At 39.2% G+C, this 15,879-nt stretch overlaps 1 protein-coding gene across 2 annotated transcripts in view; it reads left to right on the forward strand.

Moving 5' to 3' along the window:
- Window positions 1-15,879, forward strand: part of LOC101393488 (S-adenosyl-L-methionine-dependent tRNA 4-demethylwyosine synthase TYW1) — a 221,573-nt gene that overhangs the window by 5,181 nt on the left and 200,513 nt on the right. For both annotated transcript variants that reach the window (XM_004439505.3, XM_087417408.1), the window contains exons 4-6: window positions 4,200-4,301; window positions 5,874-6,068; window positions 7,954-8,241. In XM_004439505.3, the coding sequence (XP_004439562.2) occupies window positions 4,200-4,301; window positions 5,874-6,068; window positions 7,954-8,241 (585 nt within the window). The remainder of the gene's footprint in view (window positions 1-4,199; window positions 4,302-5,873; window positions 6,069-7,953; window positions 8,242-15,879) is intronic.

Below are 15,879 nucleotides of genomic sequence, written 5' to 3' on the forward strand. Positions count from 1 at the left end.
TTTATTTTGGCTATTATGTTTGTAATTGCAAAAATGCCTTTTTGGTCAATTTTTATAGCGGCTTGTTCATAATTTAAGAATATATCTTCTTGAATTCCTTTTTCTGTTCCCTGATTTATCTGCTTTCTCAGTTTTCCTGCGGCTAGTATTTCTCTTTCCTGCTGCTTGTTCTTATTATGTTCTTGGTAATCCGTGGTTTTCTCTTTATATTTAGGACAGAATGATGGGGTAGCTGGTGTGGATTTTCCCTGTTACTATATGAACAGACTTGTTTCATCTCACTGGATGCTCTGTGCAGGGTGGGTTGGGGTGTGCTGTGTGACCTATTGGTCCCATATCCCTCTCTAACTACTATCTAACAAGAGATTTTTACGTATTGAGGTATACGGGGTAGCTATTCTGGTTCGAAACTGATTCGGCTTGGACTAAAGAAGCCTGACTTATGGCCATTAGACATACATGGTACATCTGCTTTCACCATTAAAGTAAAGAATGCACTCTCAAGATAAGAATGGATGCTTCCCTTCCTACAGAGACCAGGAGGCCAGTATTGGTAACGCCTGTCGCCTGTGTTAGTACTCCTAAAGATAAGTTCCCTTTCCTGGACGTCCAGGTCATGTTGACTTGCTAATTTGCAACTGAATACCTCTTTGAAACTTTGATGACTATGTATCCTGGGCATGTTTAATGTATGTTCTTTGTTCTAAAAAGGTATAAGACTGTACTGAAAGCTGTGCTTCTCTGGAATGCTTTCTTCCTTTGTGGAAACTGCCTTCCCAGGTTATAATCCACACCCTGGCTCAAGTAAAGGTCACTTTATCTCTATTGTCTATAGAATGGTTATGGTTATTTTGCGTCCACACGTACCTCAAGTTTTTTTATAGTATAACTCCCTGAAAGTGTTATCTGTGCTTGCTGTCTCCAATTTCTCTACTTCTGTTTTTAGAAGGCTTGCATGCCCCGACGTGCTCCCAGTGACTTCCATCTTGCTAATAAATTCTCAGTCTTCGTTTTACTTGACCCATTAGCTGCATTAGCACCCCTTTCTTCTTGAAATAGTTTCTTCATTGAACTTTCGGGAGACATTTTCTAGATAGTCCCTTCTACTTTGCTGAGGCTACTCTTCTCCCTGTCATTTGCTGATTTCGCCTCATCTTCTTGACTTCTAGGGTAGGAGTGTCCCAGGGCACAGTCCTTGAGACCATGTCTTTATTTGTGCTCACTTTACTCTCTAAGGGATCTTATTATCTAGAGCTTTAAATTCTATCTACTAGATAGAATTTGACACACTTTTTCTGTAAAGGGCCAGATATTTTATTTTATATATATTTTTTAGGTTTTTAGGTTTTGCCAAACATACGGTCTTTGTTGCAATACTCAACTCTGCTGACGTAGAGAGGAAGCAGCCGTAGACAATATGTAAAAAAATGGGCATGACTGTGTTCCAATAACTTTACTTACAAAAGCAGACGGAGGGCTGGATTTGGCCTGCGGGCCTTAGTTTGCTAACTCGTGTTAGATGATGACGTCTAGGTTTATGTTTCTAATCTGAACTGTTCTCTCAACTCCAGACTATCATATCCAGTTACCTGTCTTAGATCTTCATGTGGATGTCCAGTAGGCATCTCAAAATTAATGTGTTCAAAACTGAACTTCCAGTTTTCTGCCCAAACCTGTTCCACTTATAATCTTTACCATTTCAGTAAATGACACTTCATCCTTTCACTTGCCTAGTTCAAAATACCTTTGACTTATCTCTTTTTCTTACAACCCACATCCAATCTGTCAGCAAATCTCGTTTGTTCTACTTTCAAAATAGACCCAGATTCCAGTCACTTCTCACCACCCTCACTGCTACTGCCCTGGTCCAAGCCACCCTTGTGTTTTGTCTAGATTACTGCAGTCATCTCATGTTGGTCTCCTTCATTACGTACTGCTCAGCCCCTCCCCCGACTTCAGTGCACTCTCAACTCAGCAACTGCAGTGACTCTGAAAACTTAAGTGAAATCATGTTCCCCTCATCTTAAAACCCAGCAACGAGTCCCTCATTCACTACGAGTAAATGCCAGAGTCCTCGAAGTGGCCAACGGGCTCTCACATCTGGTTCTCCATACTCTCTCTTACCTCGTGTCTTGGTCCCCACTTCTCCAATCTAATTAACTTCCTTGCCAAGCCTGCTCCCTCCTTTGGGCCTTTTCACTTAACGTTCCCTCTGCTTGGGATAGCTTTATGGCTTGCTCTCTCATTTCCTTCAGGTTTGGCTTAAGTTTTTATCTTTGAGACCTGTTTGAGTGTTTTGTGACACCAAATATTTGTTGTTTTTCCACACCAATTCTCCAATTCTGACACTGACTCCCCAGAGTTATCCTCAGACTCCACAGGTTTAAGGGCTCAGTCCACAAGACTCTCCCTACTTCAGATGCCAGTCACAGGTCCCAGGGGCCACCCCTACTTCTGACTGATCAAGCTGTCAGTTGGAGGGCTCTCACAATCCCCTTCTTAGGTTCAGTAATTCCCTAGAATGACTCACAGAACTCAGGAAATTGCTTTGCCTATGTTTACTGGTGTATTATAAAGGATACAGCTCAGAAGCAGACAAATGGAAGATGTGCACAGGGCAAGGTTTGGGCGGAAGGGGTGGCACAGAGCTTCCATGCTCTATCTGGGCATGCTGCCTCCTCAACATATCAGTGTGTTCACCAACCCCTGTCATTTAGGGGTTTTATGGAGGTTTCATTACATGGGCATGATTAATTAAATCATTAGCCATGTTTGATTGATCTCAATCTCCAGCCCCTTTCCCCTCCCACAGGGGCAGAGGGTGCTCAAAGTTTTAAACCTAGAATCCAAGGGTTGGTTTTCCTGTGACCAGCCCCAATCCTGAAGCTAAGTGGAGCCCCCTTCTTCCTCCATGAGTCATCTCATTTATGTACCAAAGACAGTAAGTTCCAAGGGTTTTTTTCAATGAGTCATCTCATTTATGTACCAAAGACAGTAAGTTCCAAGGGTTTTAAGCTTTGTGCCAGGAGCTGGGGACAAAGACTGAATATTTATTCATTTATTTTTATTTTTTTAATTTTTTTTGTGAGGAGATCAGCCCTGTGCTAACATCTGCCAATCCTCCTCTTTCTTTGCTGAGGAAGACTGGCCCTGGGCTAACATCCGTGCCCATCCTCCTCTGAATATTTATTTTTTATTATACACACCCGCCCTGACCCTCCCTATGTGAAATAACAACTCTCCCCATACCTCCAATACTATATTCTTATCCCTTATCCTGATTTATTTTCCTCTTTAGCACTAATCCTCATCTGATAGCCTGTGTATTTTCTCATTTCTATGTTTATTTTCTCTCTGTCCATTAGAACATAAGCTCCTTGAGGGCAGGAACAATGTGTGTCTTGTTCAGTGTTGTATAATATTGTCCAGAACTGGGTCTGGCATGGTAGATAACCAGTAAAGGAATAGATGCTTGGCAGGCTTAGCTTTAGTCCTGGCAGGTAGGGAGCCAGGTGTTAGACTACTGAGTGAAAAAGAGGAAGGCATTTTCCTGGGGTGCTGACATCTGGCTAGAAGTTTTAGCTTTCCCCAAACATTTGGTCATTTTGTTTGGAGAAGAGCTGGCAGGTGCTGTGGCTAGGGGTAAAGAGTAAATGTTGCATAGGCTTTGTGTGCACTGCCCCGTATACAAATTGTCTATTGATTGGCTCTCCTCTGCCCCGAAATTCCCTCCCATTTCTGCTGTAGGGGTTGACTCTCCGCCAGAGCCTCTCGGGGTTCTGTCAGGCATATGAACTCTCCCATAAGCCTTTCTCCTGTCAACTTGTTCTCATTTGCTTTCTATCTTCCAGAAATGTGTGAACATTTCTTATAGTTCCCATTCACTCTTCAGTATTTCTTTTTGTACGTCTGTATGTTTATTTTAATGGGGCAAAGCAGCTGGAATGTCAAAAAGCCAATTTAGATTTAGTCCCATATATGTACCCATAGAGTGAGAACAACACGGTTGAATGATTGATCTCTATAAAGAAGCTTGAGAAAATGGTAGAAGTGAGAGTAGTATTTGTGTTTACAATGATAAATGTCAGTCACCAGAATATTTTTTATGATAAATACCTCATTCGCTTGCCAACAGGGGTAAACGAAGACTGTACTTTGGTTACTTAACTTATTGAAGACTTTATTTTTTTTCCTATTAGGGATTTGCAACAATTCTTGCTGAAGCAGTTAGCTCCCTAGGTCTGCCTGTCGCAATTATTAATCTGAAAGAATATGATCCAGATGATCATCTAGTAGAAGAGGTTGGTAATTGTCTTATTTTTCCTTCAATAAAAACTCTCAAATTAATTGACCTCTTATGTTCTGGGATAAATAGAATCTTCAGAATAAATTTTTATTTTCTTACTAAGGGATTTCAGTTGGTTGAGTTTTCAGTGTCAATCAGAGGTGTTGAATGTGTGTACATTGATTTGTAAAGTAGTGTCTTAAGTGGTGTGGGACCTGTCCCTATGGTGTGTTAGGCTCTCTTGGAGTGGGGGTAAGGGTGGGAAAGATTGGGTGGTGTGAAGTTCCTCCTTCTGCCTGCTTCGAATCTCCTAATCAAGGGAGAGTTGTTATTGATGGCAGTGTGCCGAGCATATGAACCGTGTGGAAGCCTACTGAAAGGTCAGGAGCCACTGAGTAGCAGAAGGACTGTGAGTTTTGGAGTTAGAGAAGTCTCTTACTAGCTATGTGACCTCCATGTATGGCTTAGGTCTATGAAGTTTTAATTTCTTCACCTGAAAACTGCGACTGCCTCTCCTCTAGTCATACCCAGGTAGGGAAGTTTGCCTTACAGCAGTGGTTCTCAAAGTGTGCTCCTTGAACCAGCAGTACCAACATCTCCTGGGAACTTGTTAGAAATGCAGATTCTCAAGTCCTAGCCCAGTCCCACTGAATCAAAGTCTGGACATAGGACTGTATTTTAACAAGTGCTCCAGGTGATTCTGAAGAAGCTAAAGTTGGAGAAGCATTTAAGGCATGGGTCGACAAACTTTTTCTGTAAAGGGCCAGGTAGTAAATATCATCAGCTTTGTGGGCTATGCAGCTACTCAATTCTGCCTTTGAGGCACAAAATAGCCATAGATAATGTGTAAATGAATGAGTGTGGCTGTGTTCCAACAAAACTTTATTTATAGAAATAGGCAGTGAGCTGGGTTGGGTCTATGGGCTGTCGTTTGCCAGCCCCATCTTAGTGGGTAAACTTCTAGCTGTAACTGTCCATTTCTTTCTCCTCCAGGAAAACATTGGAGTGCAAATGAATGAGCTATAAATGTACTCTAAATTATTTGTGAAAAATTACTAGCTTTGATACTTAATTATTAGTAAAGGATTGCTTATAACTTACCTCATGACTTGGAACTGTTATGTTCAAGCAGATGAAATACTGTGGCTAGCAGGACTAAATACGTGTTTTGTTTCTCCATGTAGATGATGGTGCTAAGTGTTAAGTTACTTTATGTTTAAAAAGTTTTATTGCTTTAATTTTTCAGGTAATTTTTAGAGATCTTTCTGTATTTTTCCTGGCTGATTTGGATTTTGTTTGCAGTATGACAAATTGGAGATGATAGGAATTTATAGTCTGAGAAATGGAATGGAGTATATGGTGAAGGGCACCAGGAGGCATGTTGGCAGGAGCAAGGGACTGGGCGTTTTCCTCTGTGCAGGGTGTCTGTGCTGTGTTTCTTTCACTTTTGAAAATGACTAATGTTTCTGAGAGCACCCTTTGTCCTTAGAGATTAGTATGATATGAATGTCAGCATTTTAAAAAAGGATTTTCTTCATTGAGATAACTTATATATTGAATATTCTGAAATAATTATTTTCTTGATTAGGTTACTAGTAAAAATGTTTGTGCCTTCCTGGTTGCAACATATACTGATGGTCGACCAACTGAGAGTGCAGAGTGGTTCTGCAAATGGTTAGAGGAAGCATCCATCGATTTTCGATTTGGCAAAACTTACCTGAAGGGTATGAGATATGCGGTGTTTGGCCTGGGAAATTCTGCCTATGCGAGCCATTTCAACAAGGTAGGTACAAGGTAGGTATATGTTGAATTATTGGGCTAAATTCTCTTTTAATTAAAAAAATATTCACACATTTGTGAAATAATCCACAAACTTTGGTATTTAATAATAAACTTCTTGTGTTATTCTTTATAGCTGGGAATTGCTACATGTATATCTCCAAGCTTGGTATATAGTAGGCTTTCAGTAAATTTTTATTGAATCAAATGAATGAATATGCCTCCTATTGTCTAGTGTCTTAGCGGCCTTCACTCATTGCCATCAACTCCAGCCTCTTGTCCCCAAGCAGGACCTTATGGATGGAAAATCACTTATTCTTTGGACTTTCTCAATTGCCTCTTCTGTTATTGAACAACCTTCACTGCCCAAGCTAACACTTAATACAGTTGAACTCATTGTCTTTTAATCATTAATTTCTAATGGAAAATAGAGGAAAAATATTCACTGCCCTTTATGTAATAAAACATTAATTGTTTTGTTTTCCTGGATCTTTTTTTCTAAATGGAATTAATTTTTTAATTTAATTTATAATTAAATTTAATTTTATAAAAATTAATTTAAAACTTTTAAATTAAATTTAATTTTAATTAATTTAATCCTTTTCTTTTGCATTCTGTTCTCTATACTTTAAAAAATAATAATACGGAGCCTCTCAGTTTCTTAGTGGTTCTAGAACGTTACTAGAACTTTTGTTTGTGTCCGTCTCCCCAGTTATGTGCCCAGCCTGGCTCACCTGTCTTCGGCAGAATGTGAGTATAGGTGAAAGTGGAGCTCTTTCTTTAAATTTGTTTTCATTCAATTGTTATATCAAAATGTATATTTCCCCCCATATTTTCAGAGGAATTAGACAAAAAATGATAAAATTCACATATCTAAATATTTTGTTTAAGGCCTGGCCGCTCAGGAACCCTGATGAGTTTTTGAATTCTTTTTTTTTTTTTTTTAATTTTTATTTATTTATTTTTCCCCCAAACCCCCAGTCGATAGTTGTATGTCATAGGTGCACATCCTTCTAGTTGCTGTATGTGGGACGCGGCCTCAGCATGACGGGATAAGCGGTGCGTCGGTGCGCGCCCAGGATCCGAACCTGGGCCACCAGTAGCGGAGCGCGCGCACTTAACCGCTAAGCCATAGGGCCGGCCCTGAATTCTTAACTGTGCTTCTTGATAACCACTGTGCCTCAGCTTAACTGCTTCATAATGCAGTAAGATTAATTTTTGACTTTATGAAATCAAGAGTCTTGCCAGATGGGCTCCATTTGTGCTTTGTTGTTAAATGGGCTTTGGCCCCATAGGCTTTGTTACGTTTTGGAACAAATTTATTTTGCTACTGAGTTATTTTATTCTGACCATGATTTAGAATAGTAGTTTTCAAATTCTTTTTTAGGTATTAATACTTAGTTTAATAAAAGAGTTTGGGGCCGGCGCCATGACTTAGTGGTTAAGTGCACGTGCTCCGCTGCTGGCGGCCTGGGTTCGGATCCCAGGCACGCACCGACGCACCGCTTCTCCGGCCATGCTGAGGCCGCGTCCCACATACAGCAACTAGAAGGCTGTGCAACTACGACATACAACTATCTACTGGTGCTTTGGGGGAAAATAAATAAAAATTAAAAAAAAAAAAAAATAAATAAATAAAATAAAATAAAAGAGTTTGTCTGTCCGTTGGCTTAAAAAGTTTTATACAGAAAATTGGAATATATAAACTGCAGCTCTTCTGGGTCAAGGCTGGGCCAAAGGCTCGAAGCCCTTTGTGCTGAGCAGTTTCCTCTTCCTCAGCAGCAGTCTGTGACAGGGCCCCAGAGGAACTTTGGGCTTTCGCAGAACGGTCTGTAAACCTCTGATTTAGAGGATTGTGTTTTTAGCTCATCTATCTCTCTTTCTTGCAGGTTGGCAAGAATGTTGATAAGTGGCTCTGGATGCTCGGTGCTCACCGCCTGATGACTCGAGGGGAGGGCGACTGTGATGTGGTTAAAAGCAAACATGGCAGCATTGAAGGCGACTTCAGAGCTTGGAAGACCAAGTTCATCTCGAGGCTACAGGCACTTTCTAAAGGAGAGAAAAAATCCTGTGGTGGCAACTGCAAGAAAGGCAGATGCAAATCTAATCAGCACAGCTCAGAGGAGATGGAGGCAGAGTCTCACACTCAAGACAGATTGCATCAGAGAGACACCGAGGTGTGTAGCCTGTGTGTCCATGTCTTGCTGCTTTCCTCTTGTGTTTGGAGATGCTGACTCTTACTTCTGCCCTGAGAGACTCATTGGCTTCTGCATAGAAGGGAGATGTGAAATTCGTGTGGTAGTGTTTTAGAGAGAGGACAGCCTCAGGAGTTAAGCCATGTTGTGCTGGATGCTTTCCTATATCTCTTCTTTAATCATTGCATTGCTAGAGTCGCATAGATTTCTACCACAGTTTGCAGGTTAGGAAACAGAGGCCCTGAGAAGTTAAATATGTCCCAGGCTGAGCTCCTATCCTTTTATCCCCAAACCACATATCTTCCTGACCTATCTTCTTTAATGACTCCGTTAATGACTCAAACTTGAAGGCTACAGGTCATCCTGGATTCATCTCTTTCATCCCTCACATTCTAACCATTTCTTTTTCTTCCTTCTTCAGATACCCCAGTTCCTTTGAAACTCATGTCATCAGGCTGTATCACTGCTGCCATCTTCACAGCTGTTGGCTTTTGGCCACATGGTCACTTGCGTCATTCAGGAACAACTTTATCTTCTGACTCACTGTCTTTCTCTCTATTCTTGGTCTTGTCATTACTCTTTGTGGCTAGGTCATCCATGTAGATGATTTATCCAGCACCCTGGCCTGCCAGTCTCCTGGCCTTCGAACCTCCAGCAACCATTTTTTTCCCTGACCTTGACCTCTCCCTTCCATAGTCACCTCTGAAATTTCATGTTCCTATGACCCAAACCTTGACCTCTGTCTAGTGCTCCTACTTTGAAATTCTTTCGATCCCGTATCTTTTTCATTGGATAGTGAAAACTGCTTACTTCTCTTCTGTTCTTACCCAGTTTAGATTTTATACTCATTCTTTTATAAACATCTTCAATCGCTCTGCCTTCCACTTCCTTTCTAACTCAATTGGCTAAAACCCAAGCGAGGGTGAAACCTGCTATCTGCCTTATCTGTTGCCTGCTGCTTGCTGTTTGACCACAGATGCATGACCACCGGCTCAAGCATGCCCTCAGACCTGCCCAACAATCTCCAACATTCTCTCATAAATTTTCTGTCTCACTCTCCAAGATGACTGTTTTGTATTCTTTTTCTCCCTACCCCTTCCTCTAGCTCTCAGAGGAGAACTCTCTTAGTCCCCCAACCCTATCTACAAATCTTCATCATCTTTTCTGTCACAGAAGACCAGGTGTCTGGTTCATGTCAAAAGACCACAATAGGCATACTTTGGAGTCAGGGACTTTGTTCCTTTGTTTATTGCATCTCTCTCTCCTGCATTATTAATCTCTCCCTCTCTACTAGATTGTTCCCATAGATACAGAAACATGATCTGGAATCACCTGTGTTTAAACAAACACAAAAAGCAAATAAAAAATAAATCTTTCCTTTGTTCTATATCTTTCAGCTGCTGTTTCATTTTTCTGTTCTCTTTTCTAGCTAACCTTTTTGCTTACATTTGCTTATCTTCCCTCCAGTTGGCTCCAGATTTTTTAAAACTTTTTCTTAAATTGAAGTAAAATTCACAGGACATAAAATTAACCATTTTAAAGTATACAATCCATTGGTATTTAGCACACTCACAATTTTTTGCAACCACTATCTATGTCCAGTTCCAATAGCTTTTAATTGCCTCAAAAGAAAACCCCTTACCCATTAAGCAGTCACTATTCCCTTTCCCCCCACCCCTGACAACCTCCAATTTGCTTTCTGTCTCTATGGATTTACTTATTTTGGATATTCTGTATAAATGGAATCATACAATATGTGATCTTTTGTGTCTGCCTTCTGTCATTTAGCATAATGTTTTCGAGGTTCATCCATGTGGTAAGCATGTATCAGTACTTCATTCCTTTTTATGGCTGAATAATATTCCATTGTATAGATAGACCACATTTTGATGATTTATCTATCTACTAATGGACATTTTGATTGTTTCCACCTTTCGGGTATTGTGATTAGTGCTGCTGTGACATTCAGGTACAAGTATTTGTTTGAGCAAGTGTTTTCAATTTTTTTTGGTATATACCTGGGAGTAAATTAAATTGCTGGGTTATATGGTAATTCTGTATTTAACTTTTTGAGGAACCATCAAACTGTTTTTCACAGTGGCTGCACCATTTTACATTCCCACTAGCAATGTACAGGGTTCCAATTTCTCCCCATCCTCACCAACACTTCTTATTTTCTGTTTTTTTGGTTATAGCCATCCTAGTGAGTGTGGTGTCTTCTTGTGGTTTTGAGTTGCGTTTCCCTCTATTGACTAATGACATTGAGCATCTTTTCATCTGTTTATTGCCATTCGTGTATCTTCTTTGGAGAAATGTCTATTCAAGTCCTTTGCCCATTTTTTTAAATTAGGTTGTTTCTCTTTTTGTTGTTGAGTGGTAAGAGTTGTTTATTATATCCTAGATAGTAGACCCTTCTCAAATATATAATTTGCAAATATTTACCCCCATGTAGGTTTTCTTTTCACTTTCTTGATCGTGTCTTTTGATACACTAAAGTTTTCAATTTCTGTGAAGTCCAACTTACCTATATTTTCTTTTGTTGCTCACGCTATTGGGGTCTTATATGATTCCATTGCCAAATCCGAGGTAAAAAAGATTTACTCCTATGTTTTCTTCTAAGAATTTTATAGTTTTAGTTTCTTATATTTAAGTTTTTGATCCATTTTGAGTTAATTTTTATATATGGTGTGAAGTGTAAGGGTCCAATTTAATTCTTTGGCATGTGTATATCCAGTTGTCTCAGCAGCATTTGTTCAGGAGGGTATTCTTTCTCCATTGAATGAACTTAGCATCCTTGTCAGAAGTCCATTGTCCATAGATGTGAGGGTTTATTTCTGAACTCTCAATTCTATTCCATTGATCTGTATATCTAATCTAATGCCAGTACTACACTGAAGCTTTGTAGTTAAGTTTTGAAGTCAGAAACTGAGTCCTCCAAGTTCGTTCTTCTTTTTCAATATTGTTTTGGCTATTTGGTGTCTCTTGGAATTCAATATGAATTTGAGGATTGGTTTTTCCGTTTCTGCAAAAAACATTGTTGGAATTTTGGTAGAGAGTGCCTTGAATCTATAGATTGCTTTGGGTAGTATTGTCATCTTAGTAATATTAAGTATTTCAATCTATGAACGTGGGAAGTCTTTCCATTTATTTCGGTCATCTTTAATTTCTTTCAGCAATATTTTGGGTTTTCAGTGTACAAGTATTTCACCTCCTTGGTTAAATTTTTTCTTGGGTATTTTGTTCCTTTAGATGCTATTTTTTTATTTTTATAATTTTATTTATTTATTTCTTTTTCCCCAAAGCCCCAGTAGATAGTTGTATGTCATAGCTGCACATCCTTCTAGTTGCTGTATGTGGGACGCGGCCTCAGCATGGCCGGAGAAGCGGTGCGTCGGTGCACGCCCGGGATCCGAACCCGGGCCGCTAGCAGCGGAGCGCACGCACTTAACCGCTAAGCCACGGGGCTGACCCCCTTTAGATGCTATTGAATTCCACAGTGGTCAGAGAAGATACTTTGGATGATTTTAATCTTTTAAAATTTATTGAGACTTGTTTTGTGGCCTAACGTACCATCTGTCCTGGAGAATGTTCCATGTACGTTTGAGAAAAATGTACATTCTCCTGTTTTTGGGTGGAATGTTCTGTATCTGTCTGTTAGGTCTAATTGTTTTATAGCGTTGTCTCAGCCCTCTATTTCCTTATTGATCTTCTATCCATTGTTCTATCCATTATTGCAAGTGGGGTATTGAAGTTTCCCACTATTATTGTAGAACTGTCTTTTTCTCACTTCAGTTCTGTCAGTTTTTTGCTTCATATGTTTTGGGTTCTGTTACGTGCTTTATGTTTATAATTGCTATGTCTTCTTTTTTTTTTTTTTATTGTGAGGAAGATCAGCCCTGAGCTAACATCTGTTGCAAATCCTCCTCTTTTTGCTGAGGAAGACTGGCCCTGGGCTAACATCCGTGCCCATCTTCCTCCACTTTATATGGGATGCCGCCACAGCACGGCTTGACAAGTGGTGCGTCGGTGCACACCTGGGATCCGAACCCTGGGCCGTCGTAGTGGACCTCGCGCACTTAACTGCTATGCCACCCGGCTGGCCCCTATATCTTATTGATGGATTAATATATGTCCTTTGTCTACTGTAACAATTTTTGACATATTAGTCTGTTTTATCGGCTGTTGGTATAGCTTTAGCTGTTGCTGTAGCTAGTAGAGCTACAGCTCTCTTTTGGTTACCATTTGCATGGAATATCTTTTTCTGTCTTTTGACTTTCAATCTGTTTGTATCTTTGGATCTAAAGTGAGTGTCTTGTAGACATCATAGAGTTGGGTCCTGTTTTTTTCAATTCATTCTACCTGTCTCTACCTTTTAATTGGAGAGTTTAATCCATTTTCATTTAAAGTAATTACTGATGAGGAAGCACTTCTCTCATTATGCAGTTTATATATGTTACATCTTTTTGTTCCTGAATTTCTCCTCCCTAAATTAATGCCTTCTTTTGAGGTTGATGGATTTCCTTGTGGTGTACCATTTTGATTCTTTTCTCATTTCTGTTTCTGTACATTTTGTAGTTATTTTTTGTACCTGGGGATTGCTGTTAATCTCTTTAATTTATACCACTCTATTTGAATTATTGTTACCTTGACATACAAAAACTCTGCTCCTATTCAGCTCTGTCCCTTCCTCTCTCTGTTGTTCTTGTCACAAATTACAGCTTTATACATTGAGTGCTCATTATAGTTTATTTATAGTTAATTGTTTTGTACATTTGTCTTTTAAATCATATAGGAAAAAAAAGGAGTTACACACCAAAAATACAGTAATATAGGCTTTTATGTTTACTTTTGTAGTTAACCTTTACCCATGTTCTTTATTTCTTTGTATAGCTTTGAGTCACTGTCAAATGTCCTTTTCATTTCTGCCTGGAGGACTCTTTTTAGCATTTCTTGCAGAGCAGGTCTGCTGGTAATGAACTCCTCGGTTTTTGCTTATCTCTGACTGTCTCCATTTCTCCTTCAATTTTGAAGGATCACTTTGCTGGATATGGAATTCTTGCTTGATGGTTTTTTTCTTTCAGTGGTTTAAATATGTCATTCCACTGCCTTCTGGCCTCTTAGGTTCCTGATGAGAAATCAGCTGTTAATCTTATTGAAGCTCCCTTGTATGTGAAGAATGGCTTCTCTCTTGCTGGTTTCAAGATTCTCTCCTTGTTATTGTCTTGAGAGTTTGAATATAGTGTGTCTCAGTTTGGTTCTCTTTGAGTTTATGCTTCTTGAAGTTCATTGAGCTTCTTGGATGTGTAGATTCACGTCTTTTATCAAATTTGGGAAGTTTTCAGCCATTATTTCTTCAAATACTCTTTTTGCTCTTTCTTTCCTCTCCTTCTGGAACTCCCCTTTTGTGCATGTTGGTATGCTTGAGGATGTCCTCTTAGGATCTGTTCATTTCTCAGGGTGGACAATTTCAACCAGTCTGTCTTCATGTTTGTGGATTCTTTTGCCTGATCAAATCTGCTATTGAAACCCTCTAGTGAAATTTTTAGTTTAGTTATTATACTTTTCAGCTTAAGAATTTCTTGGTATTTCCTTTTTGTAATTTCTATCTCTGTGTTAGTATTCTCTATTTGTTGAGATATTGTTCTCCTGGTTTCCTTCAGCACTTTGTTCCTGGTTTCCTTTAGTTCTTTGAGCATGTTTAAGACAGTTGACTTAAGGTCTTTATCTTGTGAGATCAACATCTGTGTTTCCTCAGGGACCGTGTCTGTTAATTTCTCCTGTGAATAGGCCATACCTTTGAGTTTCTTTGCATGCTTCATAATGTTTTGTTGAAAAATGCATGTTTTGAATATTATAATGTGTTAACTCTGGAAATCACATTCTTTCCCCTCTTCAGGGTTTATTTTTGTAGTTTGCTCTGGGTTGTAATTATTTATTTATTTAGTAACCTTTTAAAACTTTTTTTTTGTAAAGACTGTTTCTGTTGTTGTGTGTGGTCTCTGAAGCCTGTTTCTTTAGCTTGTGCCCAGCTAGTGTTTTGACAAATTTCCTTGAATGCCATTTTTAGCTTTCCTTTTTCTTGATTCAGAGTTTTTTACTTGATTCTTGTAAATCATTGACTAATTCCCAGAGTTCTGACAAAGTTGAATCTGTTGGTTTTTGTTTAATTTTTAGGTGTTTCTGTAGGGGGACAGGCCCTTGGAGTTACCTACTGTGCTAGTTTTGCTATCACTCTTAGTTCTTAATATTTTAAAAATTTAAGTTAAAAAAATTTGTTTAAACCAAAAGTAGCACTTGTACATTTTAAACCTCAAATAGTACTTGTAGGTTTATAACTAAAAACTGTACTTCCTTGCCTCATTCTATCTAATTCTTATTTTCCCAAGGCAACCACTTTTAAATCTTTTACCTTTTTTTTTTTGGTGAGGAAGACTAGCCCTGAGCTAATATCCAATGCCAATCCTCCTCTTTTTAGTGAGGAAGATTGGCCCTGGGCTAACATCTGTGCCCATCTTCCTCTGCTTTATATGGGATGCCACCACAGCATGGCCTGACAAGCGGTGCCTCGGTGTGCGCCTGGGATCCAAACCTTTGAACCTCGGGCCACCGAGGCGGAGCGCGCGCACTTAACCTCTGTGCCACTGGGCCGGCCCCTCTTTTACCATTTTTATCAGACATTTACCTCTGTATTCCTAAATAATAGGCCCTTCCTGCTATTTCTTGCTTTTTTTTAAAATTTCAAAACCACACACGCGTGCAGATTGAGAGAGAGAAAGAGAGAGAGACAATATCACTTCCCTTCCTTTCATTTTCTTGTATAGTTGTATCATACTTTCTGGTTAGATGGTTATTCATTGTTTCATTATTGTGACTACATATTCACACCTGTCTTATATACTATATTATTACATTTTCATTTTTATATATTTATTTCTTCTAAGATAATTACTACATCTGCATTGATTTCTCTATATCACTGATTCATTCCAAAACTCGAACAGAACTGAAAATTGTTTTTCAGTGTTTTGTAGCTTTTATTGATTTCTTGGAGGCTTCTTGTGAGTCCTCTTCTTCTGCTCCACATTGACGTGGCTGCTCTCCAAGCCTTGATGCAGCTGAAATCCTGTGTCTTCAATCCACTGTGATGCACAGCCTTCCTTTCACTAGCTTCCTGGGTTGGATTCCCTGATTCCAGAATCTCATATCTTCTTATTTCTTGTTTGACTCTTGTGTTTTGGAGCACATTCTCCAGTAGCTCTTTGAGAAAGAGTGTTTTGGAAATAAATTTTCAGACTTTTCATATCTGCATGTTTTTATCCTTCCTTCACAGTTTATTGATGCTTTGGCTGAGTACAAAATTCTAGATTGGAGTAGTTTTCTTTCAGAAAATTGAACACATTGATCCATTGTCTTCTAGTTAAAGTGTTGCTTTTGGGAATCCTAGTTTAATTTGGTTCTGAATTTTTATTGTATAATCCTCCTCCACCCCTCCCAGAAACCTTAGAACTTCCAAATAAAATCCCTCTAGCCATCTGTCCTTTGCTCAGTTCTTCCTCCCAAATTCTCTGCCTGTCTTTCTTGCTTTCTCCTCTTCCATTGGATGTTTATTTCTAGTTTACC

The sequence above is a fragment of the Ceratotherium simum genome, chromosome 26 (genome assembly GCF_057802395.1).
Source record: "Ceratotherium simum simum isolate JZ-2026a chromosome 26, ASM5780239v1, whole genome shotgun sequence".
Lineage (NCBI taxonomy): Eukaryota > Metazoa > Chordata > Mammalia > Perissodactyla > Rhinocerotidae > Ceratotherium > Ceratotherium simum.